Here is a 23,926-nt window from a genome sequence, read left to right as displayed (position 1 = left end):
ATAGACAGCGGATTCAAGGTATTTCTGTATTTTGGGTCAGTAAAAGCCTGACAGGCATAGAGCTGACCTGGCTCCAGAGCATGGAGTGCCAGGCTGAGCTCCATAAGTTAGTCACAGTCCCCTTTTTCTCATGGGTTAGCAGATGGGACATCAGGGACTCATGACCCAGATATGACCATACCAGTTCGGGGGAGGGCTGGGTCTTGAAGTAGGCCCTTTTGGTTGCCTACATAGCCATCAGGAGTTGTTATGGATTAAAAATGAGTTTATTACCAGTAGAACAGAGATATGATAAGTTCTAATCTGATTACCTGGTATATATCAGTCAATCAATAGAGTCCACAAGGCCATTTGAAAGGTTGTCAAACGGAGTCATGCCTCAGTCCATTGGAAGCAACAGTAAGTGATGGTAGTTTCACCAAACAGTCCTTAGGCCCATCAGAATGTGCTACCTGTATTCGCTCTACGCACAGAGTTATAAATCTGGTATTTTTCTCTTTCAGCTCATTCCTCAGGTGTCTTCCCTGTCCTGGTTCACTACAGTAGTCCCATTGGTTTTGGTGCTTGCCGTGTCTGCTGTAAAAGATGCCACCGATGACTTTGTAAGACGATCTCATAAATTTGTGTAATTTCTAATGTAATTTGAAAAGTTAATATTAAATGGTAAAATGACAATCCCAAAAAATAAATGTCTGACTTTGGACTTCTGATATTCAACCTCCCATGTTATATGAATGTAGGAAAAACTAGAAAATTGGAAAATCTGTAATGTGTTGCAATTTATGCTAGTTGCTTGCAGGGGTCAGAGCTGGTGTCGAGGGTGGGGGGGGGGGGGGTGGTTAATAAAACTTTGTTGTAAAGTTTTTTTCTTACTTTCCTCAACTTGCATGTGTATTTCCTAAGTACTTCTGTACAAACCTCCTTTCGTATTTCAGTATCGGCACAAAAGTGACAATCAAGTCAATAATCGGACAGTCCAAGTACTTAGTAAAGGAGGGTAAGTGGTCGCCAACTTTTATCAGTCTGGAAACTTTTGATCACATTGCATTTCTGTAACAGCACACATAGTAGTATATTACCCAACATGCACTTCAGCCTGAAGCTGTAAAGCAAATGTCCAGGCTCCACCACCTTCCTGAGTCATTTTCCCCTCCTTCATGTATTGTAGCTACCTGGTGATGATCTTTTTCTCACTAGTGGTTTAATTGATTCTACTTTATCATTGTTCTGTCCCTGTTGAGCTTTTGCTTAGACACAGCAATAGAGATGAGCGAGTATACTCGCTAAAGGCAATTGCTCGAGCGAGCATTGCCTTTAGCGAGTACCTGCCCGCTTGAGACAAAAGGGTCGGGTGCCGGCGGCGGGCAGGGAGCTGCAGGGGAGAGCGGGGTGGAACGGAGGGGAGATCTCTCTCTCTCCCTCCCCCCCCCCCCCCCCCCGCTCCCTCCTGCTGACTGCCGGTACTCACCACTCCCCGCGCCGACACCCGAACCTTTCGCCTTGAGCGGGCAGGTACTCGCTAAAGGCAATGCTCGCTCGAGCAATTGCCTTTAGCGAGTATACTCGCTCATCTCTACACAGCAACCAATCGGAACAAGCAAAGTAGCGGGTTAAAGTATAGGGAAGAACAAAGCAGCAAACTCAGCCTCTGATGAAAGAGTAGATGGATGTCAGACTGCCTCAGACTCCAACATACAATACAGCAAAGCTGGAGTCCCTGGTCATAGCTGTGCACTAATGCATCCCTTATTGAATTCCCCTCCCCTGAATCCTAATATAACAGAAACACATTACAGAATAAAGTAAAAGTGCTCTGATTGGTCAGTGTGATCATGTTGTGCCACCGCTAGTCATATATATGGAAGTTAATAATCTCATTCTGCAAAAACAATCAGCCAAGCAAATGTCAAGTAAGACGTAATAAAATGCTCTTCTCCGTAGCACCGCAGCCACCAGCGGATTGCTCCTTTGCATATTTCCTGTCACTTAATTACTTTTCCTTCAGGTTTACAAAAGAGAAATGGATGAAAGTGCAGGTGGGCGACATCATAAAACTGGAAAATAACAACTTTGTGACGGTAAGTTTCATGTTTTATATTCATATTCGTTCTAGATTACGTGTCCTGCATTCAGCACTCAAGTTCCTTATCACCACCTAATTCTCAACGTCTCTACTCTTAAAGGGAACCAGTCATATCCCCCTTACACCATAGACTAAGTAATGGTGCTGTTAGGGGACATAACGGGGAGCCAGCTGATCACTGGCGTAACTATAGGGGATGCAGTTGCACCCGGGCCCATCAGCCCTAAGGGGCCCATAAGGCCTATCTTTTCCATATACGGAGCCTAGTACTATGAATAAAGCATTATAGTTGGGGGCCCTATTACAGGTTTTGCATTGGGGTCCAGGAGCTTCAATTTACGCATCTGCATAAAGGGGTTAAGAGAAGCTGGGGGGCCCCAAGATGGCTCATGAGGCTTTAGCTACGCCCCTGCAGCTAATATATTTTTTATACTTACCCACTCCCTGGATCCAGCGGTGTTCCCTCTGAAGTCCTGGCGGTGCGCGAAAATCTGACTGTTTAGAGAGTCCCATGTGAGTGCTCTCCCTTAGACTTGTATAGGAGAGCACGTGCACAGGACTCTCCAAAGAGTCAGATTTTCGCGCACCGCCAGGACTTCAGAGGGAACACCGCTGGATCCAGGGAGCGGGTAAGTATAAAAAATACATCAGCTGGCTCCCTGTCACGTCCCTAACAGCACTATAATTTAGTATATGTTGCTGTGGGGATGTGACAGGTTCCCTATAGGCCTCATTCACACGGGTGATAACGATATCTTTGTACACTCGATTTTGTAGCGTCAGTAATGCTTTTTTTCTTGGGAAATATGTTGCATCACGTCGCTGCTACCATTGATTTTAGTGAGGATAGAATTGCGCAATTTTATCATGAGAAAGTCAATAGGAGTTTCTAATGCTAAAAATGTATTGCGCTGCGGAATATGCTGGCGCTATACAAATAAAGTTTATTATTATTGTTATTGCATAGCACGAAAATAGCAAGTACGTGTTATGCGTTGTGATGAACAAGGAGGTTCCATAGGGAAACATGGGCTACAAAACATCGCAAATCCGGCAGTATTCAGCATGCCACAATTTTTTTTTTCTAGCAACATAGCATCAGACAAAACATGGCTAATGTGAAGGAACCCATTGGAAACCATTGGTTTCACATACATGCGATTTGTAGCGCTGTCGCATTACTACAAAATCGTGTGAATTTTCTAGCCCGTGTGAAAGCGGCCTAAGGGTGACTACCCACTACAGTTTTTTTTCACTGCGAAATTCGCAGCGTTTTTTTTTCTGCATGAGTCTATGGGACTTGTATTGTTAAAATCGCGATTGCGCAAAATCGCGATTTCGTGGTAAATTGCGATTTTGCGCGATTGCGATTTTAACATTACAAGTCCCATAGACTCATGCAGAAAAGAAAATGCTGCGAATTTCGCAGGGAAAGAAAAACTCCAGTGGGTAGTCACCCTTAAAGGGTTATTAAACTTAGCTTTTCTATCTTTCCCATGCAAGTCAATACAATTTATTGTTCTCTTTTATCAGCCATTTATCACTTGGGGAAACATCTCTTCCCCTGTGATCATTATTTCAGTGTTAGGAATCTTCAGAAACATTTATTTACATATTTGTGAGGTATATTAGCAGTTTGTTAAGACTGCAGGGACCTCCCAGCCAGCAGTGTTCAATGTCCCATGATGAATGAACACATAACAACTGTTTTAACTTTCTGTAGATGAGGGCCGGCCACAGCTTAGTAAATGATAAATTCTATTTGATAGTAAGCTCATAACTTTAATCACCCCCAAATGACCGTTTATTTAGCTTTTGCCGCTTGCAGTGACTTAAATAATCCAAAAATTATGCCATTAAAAAATAGAGCTTGACCCGCAGACACGAGCCCATTAACATTAACAGAAAAATTAATAAGTCATGACTCCTGGAATGCAATAATGAAACAAACTGAAAAGTTAGCTGGACATTAGGGCTTTGTCACTAAGGGGTTAAGTACACTTTGCTATGAGGTGGAGAGATAGAGGAAATAAGTCCTGTTGAGGTGTTTGGCCGGTTGCATGTGGTGCCATTACTTGCATGTGACAAGCATATTTATGATAGGTTTTACTAATATCTGATGCTGCTAGCTTACTTGCATGCGGTGGGATCTATTCATGTGGGCAAGCAATGTGTGTGTGGGGTCACATGATCGGTCTGGGGGCAGCATGTTCTGGCATCGCTTTAGTGCACAGATTATATTTTGTGTTCTGTATTATTACACATTTTGGGTTACTTTATCGGTACGCAGTGACGCCTCTTTTATGCATGAGGCAGACATATTTATGATCGCTATATATTAATATGTAATTAACCATCAATTTCAGCTCCGCATTGGTGAACTGGTATATGTGTCGTTTTTTAATTTATTTGATTGCTTTAAAAAAAAAAAAAATTTTATAGATTTTTTTATAATAGAGATATTTATTGGATAATGGATGACGTATGACTCCATTGTGTGCTTTGGTTTCTTCCATACGTGATTATCTAATATCTGGATTTGATTGTGTTACTTTGTAACAATAACATGATTGAGATTGGTGCCTCTCCAGGGCTGTTCCTGCCTGCGGCACATCCTGCCTGTCCTCATTTTACATATTATGTCTTCTGATGTAGTCCAGTCTGGGAATATAAAATATACAGAGACAAGACGTGTAATTAATGCTTCTAGTATGTAATGACCCTGGTCCCAGCATGGAGGGGTCTCACTGCTCTCTTGTGTTTAGGCAGACTTGCTGTTACTTTCCAGCAGCGAACCCAACAGCCTGGTGTACACCGAGACTGCTGAGCTGGATGGGTAAGTGATGGTCTTCCATAAATCACGAGCAGTCTTATATTATCTGACAGTATTATAGGAGTTATATTCTTGTACATAGGAGGCAGTATTATATTAGTTATATTCTTGTACATAGGAGGGGGCAGTATTATAGTAGCTATATTCTTGTACATAGGGGGCAGTATTATAGTAGTTATATTCTTGTACATAGGAGGCAGTATTATAGTAGTTATATTCTTGTACATAGGGGGCAGTATTATAGTAGTTATATTCTTGTACATAGGAGGCAGTATTATAGTAGTTATATTCTTGTACATAGGAGCAGTATTATAGTAGTTCTATTCTTGTACGTAGGGGGCAGTATTATAGTAGTTCTATTCTTGTACGTAGGGGGCAGTATTATAGTAGTTATATTCTTATATATGGGGGGAAGTATTATAGTAGTTATATTCTTGTACATAGGGGGCAGTATTATAGTAGTTATATTCTTGTACATAGGAGGCAGTATTATAGTAGTTATATTCTTGTACATAGGAGCAGTATTATAGTAGTTCTATTCTTGTACGTAGGGGGCAGTATTATAGTAGTTCTATTCTTGTACGTAGGGGGCAGTATTATAGTAGTTATATTCTTGTACATAGGAGCAGTATTATAGTAGTTATATTCTTGTACATAGGAGCAGTATTATAGTAGTTATATTCTTGTACATAGGGGCAGTATTATAGTAGTTATATTCTTGTACACATGGGGCAGTATTATAGTAGTTATATTCTTGTACATAGGGGGCAGTATTATAGTAGTTATATTCTTGTACATAGGGGGTAGTATTATAGTAGTTATATTCTTGTACATAGGGGCAGTATTATAGTAGTTATATTCTTGTACATAGGGGGCAGTATTATAGTAGTTATATTCTTGTACATAGGGGGCAGTATTATAGTAGTGGCATTCTTGAACATAGGAGGCAGTATTATAGTAGTTATATTCTTGTACATAGGGGACAGTATTATAGTAATTATATACTTGTACATAGGGGACAGTATTATAGTATTTATATTCTTGTACATAGGGGGCAGTATTCTAGTAGTTATATTCTTGTACATAGGGGGCAGTATTCTAGTAGTTATATTCTTGTACATAGGGGGCAGTATTATAGTAGTTATAGTCTTGTAAATAGGAGGCAGTATTATAGTAGTTATATTCTTGTACATAGGGGACAGTATTATAGTAGTTATATTCTTGTACATAGGGGACATTATTATAGTAGTTATATTCTTGTACATAGGGGGCAGTATTATAGTAGTTATATTCTTGTACATAGGGAGCAGTATTATAGTAGTTTTATTCTTGTACATAGGTAGCAGTATTATAGTAGTTATATTCTTGTATATAGGGGCCAGTATTATAGTAGTTATATTTTTGTGCATGGGGGGCAGTATTATAGTAGTTCTATTCTTGTACATAGGGGGCAGTATTATAGTAGTTATATTCTTGTAAATAGGAGGCAGTATTATAGTAGTTATATTCTTGTACATAGGGGGCAGTATTATAGTAGTTATATTCTTGTACATAGGGGGCAGTATTATAGTAGTTATGTTCTTGTACATAGGGGGTAGTATTATAGTAGTTATATTCTTGTACATAGGAGGCAGTATTATAGTAGTTATATTCTTGTACATAGAGGGCAGTATTATAGTAGGTATATTCCTGTACATAGAGGGCAGTATTATAGTAGTTATATTCTTGTACATAGAGAGCAGTATTATAGTAGTTATATTCTTGTACATAGGGGGGCAGTATTATAGTAGTTATATTCTTGTACATAGGAGGCAGTATTATAGTAGTTATATTCTTGTACATAGGGGTAGTATTATAGTAGTTATATTCTTGTACATAGTAGGCAGTATTATAGTAGTTATATTCTTGTACATAGGGGGCAGTATTATAGTAGTTATATTCTTGTATATAGGGGTAGTACTATAGTAGTTATATTCTTGTACATAGGGGCAGTATTATAGTAGTTATATTCTTGTACATAGGGGGCAGTATTATAGTTGTTATAGTCTTGTACATAGGGGACAGTATTATAGTAGTTATATTCTTGTACATAGGGGGCAGTATTATAGTAGTTATATTCTTGTACATAGGGAGCAGTATTATAGTAGTTTTATTCTTGTACATAGGTAGCAGTATTATAGTAGTTATATTCTTGTATATAGGGGCCAGTATTATAGTAGTTATATTTTTGTGCATGGGGGGCAGTATTATAGTAGTTCTATTCTTGTACATAGGGGGCAGTATTATAGTAGTTATATTCTTGTAAATAGGAGGCAGTATTATAGTAGTTATATTCTTGTACATAGGGGGCAGTATTATAGTAGTTATATTCTTGTACATAGGGGGCAGTATTATAGTAGTTATGTTCTTGTACATAGGGGGTAGTATTATAGTAGTTATATTCTTGTACATAGGAGGCAGTATTATAGTAGTTATATTCTTGTACATAGAGGGCAGTATTATAGTAGGTATATTCCTGTACATAGAGGGCAGTATTATAGTAGTTATATTCTTGTACATAGAGAGCAGTATTATAGTAGTTATATTCTTGTACATAGGGGGGCAGTATTATAGTAGTTATATTCTTGTACATAGGAGGCAGTATTATAGTAGTTATATTCTTGTACATAGGGGTAGTATTATAGTAGTTATATTCTTGTACATAGTAGGCAGTATTATAGTAGTTATATTCTTGTACATAGGGGGCAGTATTATAGTAGTTATATTCTTGTATATAGGGGTAGTACTATAGTAGTTATATTCTTGTACATAGGGGCAGTATTATAGTAGTTATATTCTTGTACATAGGGGGCAGTATTATAGTTGTTATAGTCTTGTACATAGGGGACAGTATTATAGTAGTTATATTCTTGTACATAGGGGGCAGTATTATAGTAGTTATATTCTTGTACATAGGGGGCAGTATTATAGTAGTTATATTCTTGTACATAGTGGGTAGTATTATAGTAGTTATATTCTTGTACATAGGAGGCAGTATTATAGTAGTTATATTCTTGTACATAGGGGGCAGTATTATAGTAGTTATATTCTTGTATATAGGGGTAGTATTATAGTAGTTATATTCTTGCACATAGGGGGCAGTATTATAGTAGTTATATTCTTGTACATAGGGGGCAGTATTATAGTAGTTATAGTCTTGTACATAGGGGACAATATTATAGTAGTTATATTCTTGTACATAAGTAGCGGTATTATAGTAGTTATATTGTTGCCCACTGAAGTCAGTGGTATAGAAATTTAATTTTTGTTCATGTATGGTATTCTAGTATTATCTAAACGTTCCAGGAAACCCCAAATAGTGCAGAGTTCCATAACTCATATCTAAGTTCTTAATTTTCAGTTTTTATGTATCTTCTTCCAGAGAGACTAATCTGAAGGTGAAGCAGGCTCTCACAATAACAGGAGACCTCGGAGAGAACCTGACAGATCTCTCGCAGTTTGATGGTATGTCACTTATGTGCTAATTCAGTTTTAAGCAGAGGCTATATAGACAGTATGTAATGACACATGGTAACATCCCATGCTATAGCTTATACATTGGGTTGCATCCCTATTAGAGATGAGCGAACGTACTCGTTTACGGTGATTTCGCAATCGAGCACTGCTTTTTTCGAGTAACTGACTACTCGGGCGAAAAGATTCGGGGGGCGGAGTGGTGGAGCGGGGGGTAGCAGTGGGGAGCGGGGGGGGGGAGCTCTCTCTATCCCCCCCCCGCTCACCCCCGGCGCCCCCCGAATCTTTTCGCCCGAGTAGTCAGTTACTCGAAAAAAGCGGTGCTCGATTGCGAAATCGCCCTAAACGAGTACGTTCGCTCATCTCTAATCCCTATCTAAAAAGGCAGGCCAGCCCCAATTAACAAGCAAGTTGCTTGAAGCAACAGTCCTATTGTCTCTGATACATGGAATATCAAGTTGGCTGTTGGCATTTACTTCTATGTTATTTACTGTGTATCTTTGAAGATATTTCTGATGTCGCAAGTGTCAATATAGGACAAAAGTACAAGTATTGAAGATATTTGTATTAACTACATCTATCCCAGTTTTAAATTGAGATTTAATTATTCTACTAAATCTTCTCATAGGTGAAATTGCATGTGAGGCCCCCAATAACAGACTGGACACCTTCACCGGGACCCTGACCTACAAGGGAGAAAAATATGCTGTAGACAATGGAAAGATCTTGCTACGTGGCTGCACTATTAGGAACACAGAGTGGTGCTTTGGGATGGTCATCTTTGCAGGTCAGTTAATAGCTATAAAGCCCTTGGAGAATTTCCTATAAGCAGACATGAACATCTGATCATTAACATAATTGTCCTCATTTTAGGTCCTGACACAAAACTGATGCAGAACAGTGGTCGGACAACACTAAAAAGGACCAGCATTGACCGGCTTATGAATATCCTTGTTCTCTGGGTATGTTAATTATAACAAGATGCTCAGATACATTAATTACAAATAGGTGAAAATTTATATTTTACGATGCTGTCACAGGCAATGGTTCCTCTAGGCATACTGAACGCATTGCATATATACTGACATCCACATATATGTATATAATATAGAGAATTTATCTGCTTTTAAGTGGTTTTCACATGACTTAAAATTACTTACCAATCACTTTCCTTCCTGGTTGCTGCTGACCAGGACATGTGACTTCTTCAGCCAATCACTAGTTATAGAAGGCCACTGCTACGGCCAGTGATTGGCTGCAGCAGTCACATGGCTTGGTCAACAGCAACCAGGAATGACAAAGTGGTTGTGAAGCAATTTTAAGTCATGTGAAGACTCCTTTAAAGTTAGTACTGGAATATGAAGCAACACATTAACCACTAAAAAATTCTAAAAAAATGTATTCTATGTCCATACATGAAAAGAGATTCAAATTTTTTCCCTTTTTTTTTTTTACAGATCTTTGGGTTTTTAGCATTCATGTGCATTATCTTGGCTATCGGGAATGGAATTTGGGAAAGCAAACAGGGATATTACTTTCAAGTGTATCTTCCATGGCCAGAAGGTGTCGACAACGCAGCCTTCTCTGGGTTCCTCATGTTTTGGTCTTATGTCATTATCCTCAATACTGTGGTGCCAATCTCCCTCTATGTCAGGTAGGACTTTTATCTACTAAACTTCTCTATCTATAGCAAACACTTCTAGATGATTTTGTATCTCTTCCCACTATCTCTGCGTGAGCTGATATTCCGTGATGTGTCTGCCATTCATGTATTTCATTGGAACAGAAGAGCTCCTCTGCAGACATTACTATGTTTTCTCTTCACTTATTTGAGGGGGTTATCATGGACATTTGATGTGTAAATGAGGAAGTTAAATAAAAACCTTTGTTATTGGCTGATTTTTGTTTGTTAAGACCTCCTTTCCTTCACATGATGCTTGTGTAGTAGCTGCAGGTTGAGGATTCAGTAGGTATTTCCTTTGCAGCTTCTCTCTCTCCCACTTCTGTCTTTGACCTTCAAAGATATTGGCGATTTTCTATTCTGAAAAAGTGACCACAAGAAAAACAAAAACATTAGTTGTCAATTTTGGCACTGCTTTTCACGCTTTCTCGATTCTTGTTTGTCCTCAGTGTTGAAATCATTCGTCTTGGGAACAGCTTCTATATCAATTGGGACCGTAAGATGTATTATCCAAAGAAGGACACTCCAGCAGAGGCTCGCACCACCACACTTAATGAGGAGCTGGGACAGATCAAATACATCTTCTCTGACAAGACCGGGACTCTGACCCAGAACATCATGACCTTCAATAAATGTTCTATAAATGGCATTTCGTACGGTGAGTAGGATTGAGCAGTCTGGTATGGTTCTATCAGCTTAACCTCAGGTATAAACACACTGGTTGGTAAGAAGTAGTATATAGATCTTACATAACTTTTTGTTCTGGCAACTTTTCTACCTTGTTTTGCTTTTTTTCTCCTTGTGGGTCTTCTGTGAGTCAAGGCCCTCTGCATCCCCTATAAATAAGTCACTGCTACATCTAGTGACAAGTTCTGAAAGGCTGTCACTCTTACAGGAAGTCATGCGGTTGTCAGGCAGCCTTATTTAACAAACACATCCTACAAAAGTACCTCCAGTAATTTTACTTTAGAAACACAAAATTGGCCACTTTCATAACCCTTTTTGAATTCATGGTTCCTGATTGTGGGGAAAAAAGGATTGTCTCCTAGTTTAGTGTCTGCTGATTAATGGTTTGCTCCCCCATGTTTACAAAGTACAGCCTTGTAGTCCTTCAGAACTCTACACTGAGTCACCATCTTGTTTGTTTTAGATATCTCCTCTACATTGCTAGTGCTAACACTTTTGTTTTCTACTTACAGGTGATGTATTTGACTACGCTGGGAACAGGCTAGAAATAAATGAGGTAGGGATTATGTGGGAAATATTACTAAAACCAATATTTTAAGGGGTTTTCCAGACAGTGCTGGTTGTCAGTGCCAGGTTACATTGGGGCTGGAGTGGATGCTACTGCTCCGACCTCTTTTTAGTGGCCGATGCTCATAATTGCAGGTGCAGATCCCATTGAAATCAAAAGGACCCCAGCCTGCTATTATGAGCGCCGGCCTCTACAAACGGGTCGGAGCAGTAGTATCCACTCCAACCCTGGTGTAGCCTGGCACTGATAGCTGGTGCTGTCTGGAAAACTCCTTTAAATTTTAAAAGGAAATATTCACTGTTGTTAAATAGTACATCCACCTATTGAACACCATTTTTCGATTTATATACCACGTAATCTTGTAGATATGATACCTTTTAATGGCTAACAAAAATACATGATGTAATAATAGCGAGCTTTCGTACCAACGCAGGGTACTTCTTCAGGCTAATGGATTGGATCTGAAGAGGCATGCATATTTATACACACTTATAACATACATACTTATGACAAGGCACAGACATGGATCATACCTACAAGATTACTTGGTTTCTCTTGCTGGCTAACACGGTACCAAACCTTTGTTTCAATTTATATATGTACATGGAGCTGCATTCACGATTCTACAGGCTTCAGAGCTGCAGTCTCCAAACATTTCCTGTGAGTTCAGTGTGTATACAGAACTTGCTCTAGCGATTTGCATGCTAGGAAGTGTTTACCTGACACCATTACACCAGACCTTGAACACTCAACTAAAGTAGCAGAGCTAGCTGCCCAGCGACATTATAGGAAAAGGACTGTCCAATATTAGATTAATTTAAATTTTTTTTTTTACTATGTTTTTTTTTTCATTTAAGTAGTACCAAGTGCTATGATACATAGAAAGCTGAGAGTTGGGTTTAGATAAGTACAATCTTTGGTTCATTTAATAGAGGTTGATATTAATTGAGATTTAGCAGTCTAATCAGGAATTTATCACCTCTGGAATCTGCTCACTAGATTGGGTTCTGACCTAATAAGTGATATGTTACATGTCAGATATTTAACTAAGCAAAATATTAGCTTAAATCGACCCCCCCCCCCCCCCCGTTCCAAAATAACATTTAATCCAGGAACTGAAGGAGGGGTGTTACATTACCTGCCATTAGTACTCTGCAGCACTCTCCTGAAGAAACACTGCTTTTGGGCCCCATTTTTGCTTGTCCAAGATGGATGCCATAGTCTTCTAACTACCTAATGCTCACTGGGCATCAGTAGTTTGAGTTAGCGCCTCTCTGTGATTTTCCAGCGCTGATCATGTTAGCAGCGCTGGGCAATCAGTGAGCAGGTGTAGTGCATTTGTAGTCTAAGGGTGGTTTTACATAGGCCAACTATCATCCAGATTATTGCTCGAAACAGCGAATGCCAATGACAGTCCTTCCATGTAAACATGGTGGCAAACAGGGTGATGAGTGATATTTTGCTCACTAATTGCTAGTTATTTTGATTCAGCTCACCTAAAAATAGTTACTGGTTGATCTAAAGGCATTTGGTGTAAAGTCACTGTCTTGCAAACAAATTTGCATGGGGATCCCCCTAACGAGGAACTTTCAAATATTACTGTTGTTTATATACTTCAGCAACTTTTCTGAGAGATACGGCAATTGCTCAGTGTTACGGTAGAAGATGGGGATGCCGTCTTGGACAAGCAAAAACAGGGCTCGGAACAAGCAGATCCTTGGGCAACAGGAGATGATATAACACCCTTTCCAGGCCCTGGACAGCATTTTGCCCCGGAACTGGAAAGTTGCTTTAAGGCTTTGGATCACATCAGAGTTGTTTATTACAAATTATTTATTATTACAAATAATCTTCCATATTTGAAACCCTCACACCTAATGACACTCAGACATATAAATGTGATATCACTGGAAACAGGAACATCAAAAATGTTTTCCACATCAGGGGGATCACTGTGGCCCCCTTCTCACTGGACGCACATCGAGCCTGTAGTCAAGTTTTTGCCATACACATTGTTGCGTATCACGATTGCCTGATACAATGGCTTCTGTGATGCGTCCTCGCAGATCATACGTGGTGGATGGTAAAGGTGGCATGTAGATTTTATCTCTAACATTTCCCAAGAGAAAAAAATCACAAGGCGCAAGGTCCAGAGAACGTGGAGGCTGAGGAAGAAGTTCACTATCTTCACCACCTGCACGGCCAATCCATCTGTCACCTACTGAGCTCAATTCTGACTTCATTATGAAGTGTGTGGAAAGGGCGCCCCATCCTGTTGGAAGAAAAGGTCTGTGATTTCCTGTCCCAGCTGCGAAAGAAGCCATATCAGTGGGGTCTGGGTACAAAAACCCTGGGATTGTTTCCTCCTGGAAAAAGAAGGGGCCGCACACTTTCTTACAGGTTATAGCGCAAAACACATTCACCTTGGGGAAGTCGCTCATATGCTCCACATAGGCATGTGGGTCTTCCCAGATTCTGACATTACGTTTGTTGCCCGAAAGGTGGAAGGTGGCTCCATCAGTAAACACTAAAGATTCTATGAAACCATCGTTTTCCATTACTCTCGCAGAAAGAGCGTCTCACTTTGTCATCCGGTTTTATAGCCTGTAACAGTTGCAATTGTTTGCAAAGAATCTTCCACACAGTCGGCGGTGGGGTGTCCAATTCTCTGCTTGTTTGATGACGGATTTCTGAGGACTTGGTGTCAACTTGCACAGACACGCACCACTGTTTCCACGCTTACTGGTGGACGGACCGATGATACAAACTTTTCCTTAAAATTGGAGTACCACATACTGTACAGACTGTGTGCCAACTGGGTGGATCTTCACAACACTTTGTTTAAAAAATGAGGTTGGCCACTAATAACAGACTGCTAGACATGAAAATAAAAGACACAAAAGGCTCTCCTGTCTTTGTCGGCAGCCATTTTCTCTCAGACCCCCTTAGCAATGACTAGGGCAGAATAAAACGTTTTGGGCCTCATTTAACAAAACTGTCTAAATGGCAACCAATCACAAGGCAGATTGCATTCTACTTCAACAGCTTGAAAAATGAAAGCTGCGCTGTGATTCGTTGGGCGACAAGGACATCTTACTGTTAGTTTTGCTAAATAAAAATTTTTTAGTTACTGTTACAATTGAGATCAAATTTATGTATCTGAGTGCCATTAAACGTGAGTTATGAGGGTTTCACATCAGGAAGATCATTTGTAATAACCCTGTATAACGGAAGCCACAATAGTATGTAGGATATGCTACATGGTGGATCCACTGACTCATAACAGAGGTTCAAATACAGATGGGTTATTTGGGTTTCCAAAAAGGCTTGATCTATGGGATTCCCAGCATACGTGTTTTCAGAGTTCACCTCCATTGCACTTTTTGTGTTATATTGGTCAATCACCGAGACATCTTCAATCTTCAGACTTCTAATAAAGCCATCTCTTCCATATCTTAGTACACAGAAAGGGTGGATTTTTCCTACAACCCTCTAGCAGATCCCAAGTTCTACTTTCACGATCACAAATTGGTGGAATCAGTAAAAATAGGAGACCAAGCCACACACGAGTTCTTCCGGCTGTTGGCTTTATGTCACACGGCGATGTCCGAGGAGAAAAAACCAGGTGAGTCGCGGGCTGCAGGTGATTGGTTTACATTACTCTTGACCACCTGCGGATATATACAGATCACTATTTTATTTGTTAAATATGAAAAAGTGTTTGCAAATACAGCAATATTTTATGGCAACTCCCTGATACTATGAGAAGTCCTTCCCTAGGTACAGACTATATATAACTATATATTAGAACATGGTATATCTGCCACATCCATGCCAACTATATGTAGTTTAGAAGCCTGGAGGAGCCCAGAGCATTAAAAGAGCTCTCCTAAATTCTCAGTTCTGCAACTCCACCAAAAATGCATTTTTCCATGTCTGCCCATCTCACCTGATTGCTTGTTACACTCTGTAGTTCTTCTTTGAGTATTGCAGCCACTTCCCTGCCTTGCAGCCCCCTGTCTGATGCTTATCAGGCACCATCTTGAGAGTGAGATATTTTTTTCCTTTTTCTTTCAACCAATCCATTGATGCATCAGTACAGCATTATTCGGAGGCTATACTATTTTGCCTGCTGGGGAAGGGGGACAGTTTAATTCATCACCTTCTATATGCAATAAGCCACTATTTTTCATGCCTGTTAAAGCCAATGGGAAACAATTGGCACCAAGACATCAGGGGTAGAGCAGGGTGCAGAATGGGAACTCTTTCCACCACTGTTCTGCATGTACCATTTGGCTGCTCTACATAAAGAAAGAGGTTAGACCTTATGTACTGCATATTGGCAGTATGGGACACCATAAATAACTTTCGCTGTACTGTCTTTTACTAGGATATGTGTATTTCATCCTACTGACTTTCCTCTTTATATGTCCATCCCAGGTGAACTGGTCTACCAGGCACAATCTCCAGATGAGGGGGCTTTGGTCACTGCCGCCAGGAACTTTGGCTTCGTCTTTCGCTCCCGTACTCCAGAAACCATTACAGTGGTAGAAATGGGAAAAACCAAGGTGTACAATTTATTGGCCATATTGGACTTCAACAATGAACGCAAAAGGATGTCAGTGATTGGTGAGTTGTGAGGTCGGAGGAGTAGAGGACACATATCCACTGCATATCTGCCTTTATTTGTATTGCTTTGCTCAGTTTTGATGACATATGTAGACATAGGCACAAGAAGCATGTATGAATTCTGCACATCTTCAAGGTTTGGTGCGTCTCGGGCTTTGTTTTGGTCAAACTTTTTGCCACAAACATCTATGTAATGTTGAATACTCTTGAACTCTTGTGTAGTTCATCCGGGGTATGCGGATTATTGGTGTACATTTTCTGTGTTAAATTTTTCCACAAATCAATATCGCATGTGGACAAGTCCACAGAACATGGAGGCCACAACCACTGCTCACAGTTCACTCCGTAAACAGTTCATGAAACCCTTGTTAGTGAGTGATGGGCAGTATGGCATGTTGCCCCATCTTGTTGGAAAAAGAAGTACATTGCTTCTTCTAGTGTTAGTTGGTTGTAAAACTGCTTAGACATATCTAGATAAACTGCGGTATTCACAGTGGATTAAATGAAAATTTGGTTAATTATTCGTGTTCCTGACACTACACACCAAACGCCAATTTTCTGGTCACGCAGTGCTGTTTTGTGAGTCAGGGGTGAGGATCTCCTGTAGACCAGTATCTCGTATTCTGTGAATTCATGTGGTATGATAAATGAAACCACACTTCGCCTGTCATAAAGCACAGTGATGGGTCCAAAAGTTCTCTAACAATCTGGTCAGTGCTGGAGGCCGCGTACAATATTTACACGTTTAGCTTTGTCGAGTTCTTCCAGTTCCTGCAGACGTCATTCATTGTGGTTTCAGAGTTACAGATTTCAGCACTCGTTGACACGTCATTCATAATACACCAACTTGCTGGGAAAGTTTCAAAGTTTTTTTTTTGAGGGCTATTTGCAATCTGTTGCTGAATGTCATAGATAATAATAATAATCTTTATTTATATAGCGCCAACATAGTCCACAGATCTTACAAAACAGGGGGAACAGAAAAAGAAACAAAACCATGGTTACATGAAGTAATCAATTGATGGAAGCAGTAGGGGTGAGGGTCCTGCTCCAACGAGCTTACATACTACAAGTAATAAGGTGATACAGAAGGTAAAGGGGCTGGAGATGTGCCCGGTATGGCGAGGTGGAGAGAGAGGGATGCTATACACATAGACAATAGTCAAATTAAGCCGTGTAGTGACCGAGTCGGTATTACTGTAGGGGGCGGTAGATTGCAATCCCTGCTAGCCGTAATCAGTAGGAAAGGGAGTATGTTTTCAGGTGGAGTTAAGGGGGGTTTAGTTTAGGAGATATGATATGCCTCCCTGAAGAGGTGTGTTTTTAGAGCACACCTAAAGTTGTGTGAGTCAGGGATTGCCCGGATAGTTTTGGGTAGCGCATTCCAGAGGACTGGTGCTGCTCTGGAGAAAGATCGGAGTCAAATATAACCCCAAGGCAGCAGCTGGGAGTTATAGTGGTGCCACACACTGAGATGGAGGTGTCAGGATGAGGTCAGTTAGTAGAGGGCGGAAACACCAGTAGGTCAGTTTTAGGTCAGAGTGTTAGTGAGGGGGACAAACAGTCAATGGCATTCGGAAGGAACAGTTCTGTGATGTTACAGGAGGGGGTGTATAACTGGGTGTTGTCAGCATAGAAACAGTGCTGAAAGCCAAATCTCCTGAAGGTTTGTCCAATAGGGGCTGTGTTGATGGAAAAGAGGAGGGGGCCGAGGACCGAGCCCTGGGAGACCCCAAAAGCAAGGAGTAGAGGAGAGGAGGTAGAGCCTGCAAAGGAGACACTGAATGAGCGGCTCAGATAGGTAGGAGGAGAACCAGGAGAGGGCAGTGTCCTTTAGTCCGATAGAGCGAAGCATACTGAGTAGGAGTTTGTGATCAACAGTGCTGAATACTGCGGAGAGATCGAGGAGGATCAGTAGGGAGGAGTCAGCCCTTGATTTAGCCATGGGGAGGTTGTTTGACACTTTTGTAAGGGCAGTTTCTGTCAAGTGTACATGATAGATGACTTCAGGTGTCTGGACTGATAGAGTCCTCAGTTTCTTCATGTTTGCGACAGACCTGATTTGGCACAACTTCTGAACCAAGCCCTGAATACATTGTTTAGCAGGTGGTTTTGTACCCGGTTACTTATCGGTGAGGGCCGCTTACATTTCCCTAATTGATGCACTTCACACGTAGCCTTCCAGAATAACTATTCATGGTTGCAGAGAAAATACTATGAGCAAGATTTATGAAATTCAAAGCGAGTGGTGCCAGGATCAAAGGCGGGCTACTTTTCTGTGGCCCACTCTGTATCAAAAAAAGACAAAAGTAATATGGGCCTGATATGTTTATTAGTAGAGATGAGCGAACACCAAAATGTTCGGGTGTTCGTTATTCGTAACGAACTTCCCGTGATGCTCGAGGGTTCGTTTCGAACAACGAACCCCATTGAAGTCAATGGGCGACCGGAACATTTTTGTATTCCGCCGATGCTCGCTAAGGTTTTCATGTGTGAAAATCTGGGCAATTCAGGAAAGTGATGGGAATGACACAGTGACGGATAGGGCAGGCGAGGGGCTACATGGTGGGCTGCATCTCAAGTTCACAGGTCCCACTATTAAGCCACAATAGCGGCAAGAGTGCCCCCCCCCCCCCCCACTGTCAGCATAAAGATCGTCCTCCTCTGGCACAGCTGTAACAGCTGTAGCAGAGAAGAACGATGTTTGCCCATTGAATTCAATGGAGCGGCAATACAGCATGTTCCACTGAATGCAATGGGCTGCCGGCGATCGCAGGATGAATGGTCGGAAAGGGGTTAAATATATAACCCCTTTCCTGCAATTCATCCAGAAATGTGTTACACTAAAAATATATACCGGCGTATAAGGCGACCGGGCGTATAAGACGACCCCCCAACTGTCACCTTATACGCCGGTAATACAGTGGAGCAAAGAATAAAAAGCATTACTTACGTTTTTAGATGATCTGCGGCGCTCCTGCAGGCTGTCACTCCCTCCTGGTCCACGGCAGACAAGCTTTCTCCACGAAAGACTTTAAATCCCTGCCTCCAGAAGCACATGTGCCTTCAGCCAATCACAGCCAATGACAATGATGTCATTGAATGGCTGTGATTGGCTGTGTTTCTGGAGGCGGGGATTTCAAGCCTTGAAATCCCCGCCTCCAGAAACACAGCCAATCACAGCCATTCAATGACATCATTGTCATTGGCTGTGATTGGCTGAAGGCACATGTGCTTCTGGAGGCAGGGATTTAAAGTCTTTCGTGGAGAAAGCTTGTCTGCCGTGGACCAGGAGGGAGTGACAGCCTGCAGGAGCGCCGCAGATCATCTAAAAACGTAAGTAATGCTTTTTATTCTTTGCTCCACTGTATTACCGGCGTATAAGGTGACAGTTGGGGGGTCGTCTTATACGCCCGGTCGCCTTATACGCCGGTATATATTTTTAGTGTAACACATTTCTGGATGAATTGCAGGAAAGGGGTTATATATTTAACCCCTTTCCGACCATTCATCCTGCGATCGCCGGCAGCCCATTGCATTCAGTGGAGTCGGCTGTATTGCCGGTTCCATTGAATTCAATGGGCAAACATCGTTCTTCTCTGCTACAGCTGTTACAGCTGTGCCAGAGAAGAAGGATTTGTCTTCTATATGTTCTCAATGGGGTCAGCGCTGCTGCCGCTGGCCCCATTGAGCGCATATAGAATGCATCCATAGCGAGCAGCGGGAGGGGCAGATTTCAATACTCCGGTGACACCTTATCTCCCCAGCCACTCACAGCAGGGGGGTGGTATAGGGCTTAAACGTTGCAGGGGGAAGTTGTAATGCCTTCCCTGTCTTTATATTGGCCAAAAAAAAGCGCTAACGTCTCAGGGAAGAAAGTTTAATTTACCAGAACACCGCATGGTGTTCGTTACGAATAACGAACATCCCGAACACCCTAATATTCGCACGAATAGCAAGCTCGGACGAACGCGTTCGCTCATCTCTATTTATTAGCTAACCAGAAAAATTGTATTTGCAAGCTTTCCAAGCTCAGAGGCTCCTTCCTCAGGCATAGATAAATGAACAACAACAATTTAAGTGATGTTACATCAAGGTAAACCAAAGCCATAGAACTAAGGATTGTATATAAGATGAAAGGGGTAGAGGTTTTGGATTAGGACATCCTAGATCTAAATGATGGATGTGAAGTGTCCATGTAATGAGTCATAAATAGAGATGAGCGAGTATACTCGCTAAAGGCAATTGCTCGAGCGAGCATTGCCTTTAGCGAGTACCTGCCCGCTCGAGATGAAAGGTTTGGCTGCCGGCGCGGGGGAGCGGTGAGTAGCGGCAGTCAGCAGGAGGGAGCGGGGGGTTACATCCCATGTATATAGGCGTCTTCTTCCAGAAGGCCAATTCAAGTCGCAATTTTGGGTGAAAGAGATTTAAATGTATATTGTAGAGATGTGTGAGTTCTATGTGTCTGATATGTATACCTGATGTATATGATGTGTGATATACACTTTGGAGTCATGATGTATAATGTGTAATGTTATGTGTATGATGTATATGATGATATATGTAATTAATTTAAGTGATGTTTTGTTCTATATGTCTGTTTTGTTATGAGTATAACATGTATGATATGGTGGAGATGTGTAATATCAGACACTAGATGTGCGGTTGAGCTTTTAGGTCCTACAGTAAGTAAATCATTGCTCTTCTGCTCACAGTGCGGAGCCCGGAGGGCCGACTGACCTTGTACTGTAAGGGAGCCGATACTATTGTGTATGAACTCCTTGACCGTTCTAGTGAAGACTTGAAGGAAATAACCACCGACCATCTGAATGTGAGTTTTAGTTATAGATGTGAATGGCTTCGGCTGTTTCTTCCTTGATGGCTTTTCTTGCATACTTAATCTGACTTACTTACTCAGCTTCTAGTTTTCCTACTGATTTTCTGTGAAAACGTTGCCACATGCACTATTCTGGATCGATTTGTGGATGAGACCAGCGCATTCAAAGTCAACAGATCTATGAAAAAGGGCACACAGAATAGTGTTCTTACTAACCATTTCACTAAGACTGCTTTCTTCTGCAAGTTATGCCAATGGTTACCATCTCCTCCAGAGTTCAGTTTAAAGGGGTTGTACCAAGATTGACTTATCACCTATCTACAGGATAGGTGATTAAAGTCTGATCGGTGGGAGACCTCCACAGATCCTGAGAATGGGGTCCTGTGTTCTCCTCTCCTTTTTACTGCATGCTTACTGCACCCCCCCTCCCCTTCACACACACACACACACACACACACACAGTAAGGAGGAGGTTGAATGGAGCAGTGGTTGCAAATGCGCGGTACCTTCAATGGGACTGCCAGAGATAGCCAACAAGTGTGCCACAAGCATGCAGTGATAAGAAGAGGAGGATATGAGGTCCCCATTTTCGTGATAGTAGTAGGTCTAGGTACAACCCCTTTAAAACTCAAACCCTAACATTCAGGCCTCTATAACACAGGTGTTTTTATACAGCGTTTAGCGGGCATATCAAACGCCCGCTGAAAACACTGTACTGAGCCTCCATTCATTTCAATGGGGCTTCTCAGACTAGTGTTTTAGCCAAGCGTTTCTAATGTGTGCTAAAACTAACACTGTATTTTCTATTTTCGTGACTTTTTTAACGCACCATAAAACCCATTGCAATAATAGGGTGCATTAAAAATGCTGTCAAACGTGGTTGAAAACGCCTGTATGAGAGTGGCCTCAAGGCCTTCATTAAAGCAGCTCTTGTCTTATCTCTCCTCATGTACCTACCCATACACTTCTTTCTTCAAAGGGCTCATTTGCCCCCCTGCTGGCCCTGTTCACATTGGCGCGAGAGACACCCGTGTCAGTTTTGAACAGGACATTCTAATGATTAGGCGGCCAAGCTCATTAGTCCCCACGAGTCTATCTTGTCGTCCTGAGTCTTCACTCACATCCAAGTTACCTTTTTAAGGTCTCATAAACACAGGTCGATATGTTTCTTCTCCCTTCCGAAGATGGCCAATCTTCTGGTACCTTCAAAGCAGGGTTACCATTCTTCCGTATAGCTGTCATTTTGCTGGACTAATAAACTCTTTCCTGATAGTTCAGCAAACCCTTTGGCCTTCTTAGTAATAAGGGTTTTCCCAGTCTCCACACTTTGTTTTCAGCTCTAAGGCAGACTTTCCTTGCATTCTCTGCTGTGGCTCTCCAGTTACTTGGGTCTGCAGATGCCGGTATGCTGTCCATGCTGACCTCCTTTTCCTTTATCCATCCCTAGGGGACTGCTTTGGAACATCCCAAGGTCTTGCTGTGTTCCTCAATGACATGGACGAGAGAACAGGATTTTTGTTACTTGCTATAAAATCCATTTCTTGTCATGTTCTTGGGGGACACAACACCAACCCAATTGTTTGTCCTTGCTGGCTATGACCTCTGTCGCCAGAAAGAGTCCTCAGTCATTTCTGGTTCCTCCATGGCACCATTTGCTTCTTATATAGTCTGTACTGGTTGATGCTGGTTAGTTTCTCTTACTGCTTATGTACAAACTGATTTAGCTTAGTGTCTACTGGAGGGGTATAGCTGGTGGAAGGAACTAACTCTTTTGTGCTCTTTTACTAAAACAGACATATCAGGAGAGTTCTTTTATCGTTCCTCACTGTCTCCCATTGCGTTTGTGTCTCAGGAGTTCGCTGGTGAAGGTTTGCGCACCCTGGTTCTAGCCTACAAGGATTTGGATGAGGCCTACTTTACTGAATGGAAGAAGCGGCACCACGAAGCAAGTACATCCCTAGAGAATCGCGAGGAGAAGTTGGCTGTTCTGTATGAGGAGATTGAGAAAGACCTGAAGGTTTGTGTAATGACGCTCAGACAGCTTTTCTAGGGCTTTGCATCTAAATCCAGATTATTTCTATTGGCTTCATAGCTCTGTAATTTTGGGATATTTTCCTAGATTTTTTAATCATAGTTGGCCCAGACATAGTCTGGAGAATGTAATCAGTCCTGCTGTATTACTGGAAAATCACTAGCTAACCAAATTCGACATAGGTCGTGGTGTCTGTACTGAAAAAAAACATTTTTTGTTCTGTCCACTTCAGTGTCATATTATAGGGTGTGTAGACTTTTGCCAAAAAATTATTTTTATTACCTCAATGCATCTAAAATGAAAAAAATAAACAACTTCTTTAAAGAGATGTAATTAAAAATACCCTACCATTTTATACCTGCAGCTTCTATGCAAAACCATATGTCTCCATGGGTACTGACCCCCAAAAACCTCTGTGCAGTCCAATTCTACAGTCATATATGACGCTGCACCCTCTTCTCCTTCCCCTTCTTGATAACCTACAAATAGTAAAAAAAGGAATCAGAGGGAAGAGAGCAATCATATAATTATAGAGCATGTTTTCAGTCTGTAACCATGGATACACATAGTTTTGCATAGCAGCAGTAGACCTAAAACAATTGGACATTTTTAACCCTTTCCAATCCACTGTCTGATATCTGAAGACATTATGATTTAAGGCTGTACAGCTCTGATGTTGGAAGATGTCCGTTGGGGTGCTCTTACTGTATATTGTCAGCCTCTCTGCTGTCGGAGCCTATCCAACATGTCATCTCATGCAGTACTCACTTTAGCCAGCATATAGCGCCGTTGCATAACGGCAGAAAAAGAATAAGCCCCCTAGGAAAAGCAGGATACAAATTGGATTGGAAAGGGTTAATCAAGAGTTTGGGCAAAGTTCATTATTTTTTTCTTTTTAATTTTAAATGCATTGGAGCAGTAAAATTAAAACTTAGTTGTAAAAATGGGCACACCCTTTAAAGCGACCCTTGGGTTTCAGGAAAAGTTTTTCCCATTGGTGGGTATATTAACTACTGTTCTTCTCTGCCATTGTACTTACATTTCTCTGTTTTGGGATCTTGGT

General features: G+C 41.3%; 1 protein-coding gene and 1 long non-coding RNA gene across 2 annotated transcripts in view; one reads left to right on the top strand and one right to left on the bottom strand.

Annotated features, from left to right (window-relative positions):
• Positions 1-23,926, top strand: part of LOC136627512 (phospholipid-transporting ATPase ID-like) — a 124,190-nt gene that overhangs the window by 80,336 nt on the left and 19,928 nt on the right. The window contains exons 5-18 of the mRNA XM_066602682.1: positions 504-602; positions 936-997; positions 2,006-2,078; positions 4,849-4,919; positions 8,338-8,420; positions 9,058-9,216; positions 9,303-9,391; positions 9,887-10,083; positions 10,560-10,768; positions 11,310-11,353; positions 14,825-14,990; positions 15,806-15,994; positions 20,710-20,825; positions 22,684-22,848. Coding sequence (XP_066458779.1) covers positions 504-602; positions 936-997; positions 2,006-2,078; positions 4,849-4,919; positions 8,338-8,420; positions 9,058-9,216; positions 9,303-9,391; positions 9,887-10,083; positions 10,560-10,768; positions 11,310-11,353; positions 14,825-14,990; positions 15,806-15,994; positions 20,710-20,825; positions 22,684-22,848 — 1,722 coding nt within the window. The remainder of the gene's footprint in view (positions 1-503; positions 603-935; positions 998-2,005; positions 2,079-4,848; positions 4,920-8,337; positions 8,421-9,057; positions 9,217-9,302; positions 9,392-9,886; positions 10,084-10,559; positions 10,769-11,309; positions 11,354-14,824; positions 14,991-15,805; positions 15,995-20,709; positions 20,826-22,683; positions 22,849-23,926) is intronic.
• LOC136627514 (uncharacterized) lies at positions 243-23,344 on the bottom strand. Its single transcript, XR_010792798.1, has 3 exons — positions 23,212-23,344; positions 10,313-10,470; positions 243-576 (listed from the first exon to the last, which is right to left on the bottom strand). It is a non-coding gene; the product is annotated as an uncharacterized lncRNA (long non-coding RNA).

Source organism: Eleutherodactylus coqui, chromosome 5, assembly GCF_035609145.1.
Source record: "Eleutherodactylus coqui strain aEleCoq1 chromosome 5, aEleCoq1.hap1, whole genome shotgun sequence".
In the NCBI taxonomy this organism is placed as follows: domain Eukaryota; kingdom Metazoa; phylum Chordata; class Amphibia; order Anura; family Eleutherodactylidae; genus Eleutherodactylus; species Eleutherodactylus coqui.
This window is presented reverse-complemented; position numbering and strand designations above follow the sequence as displayed.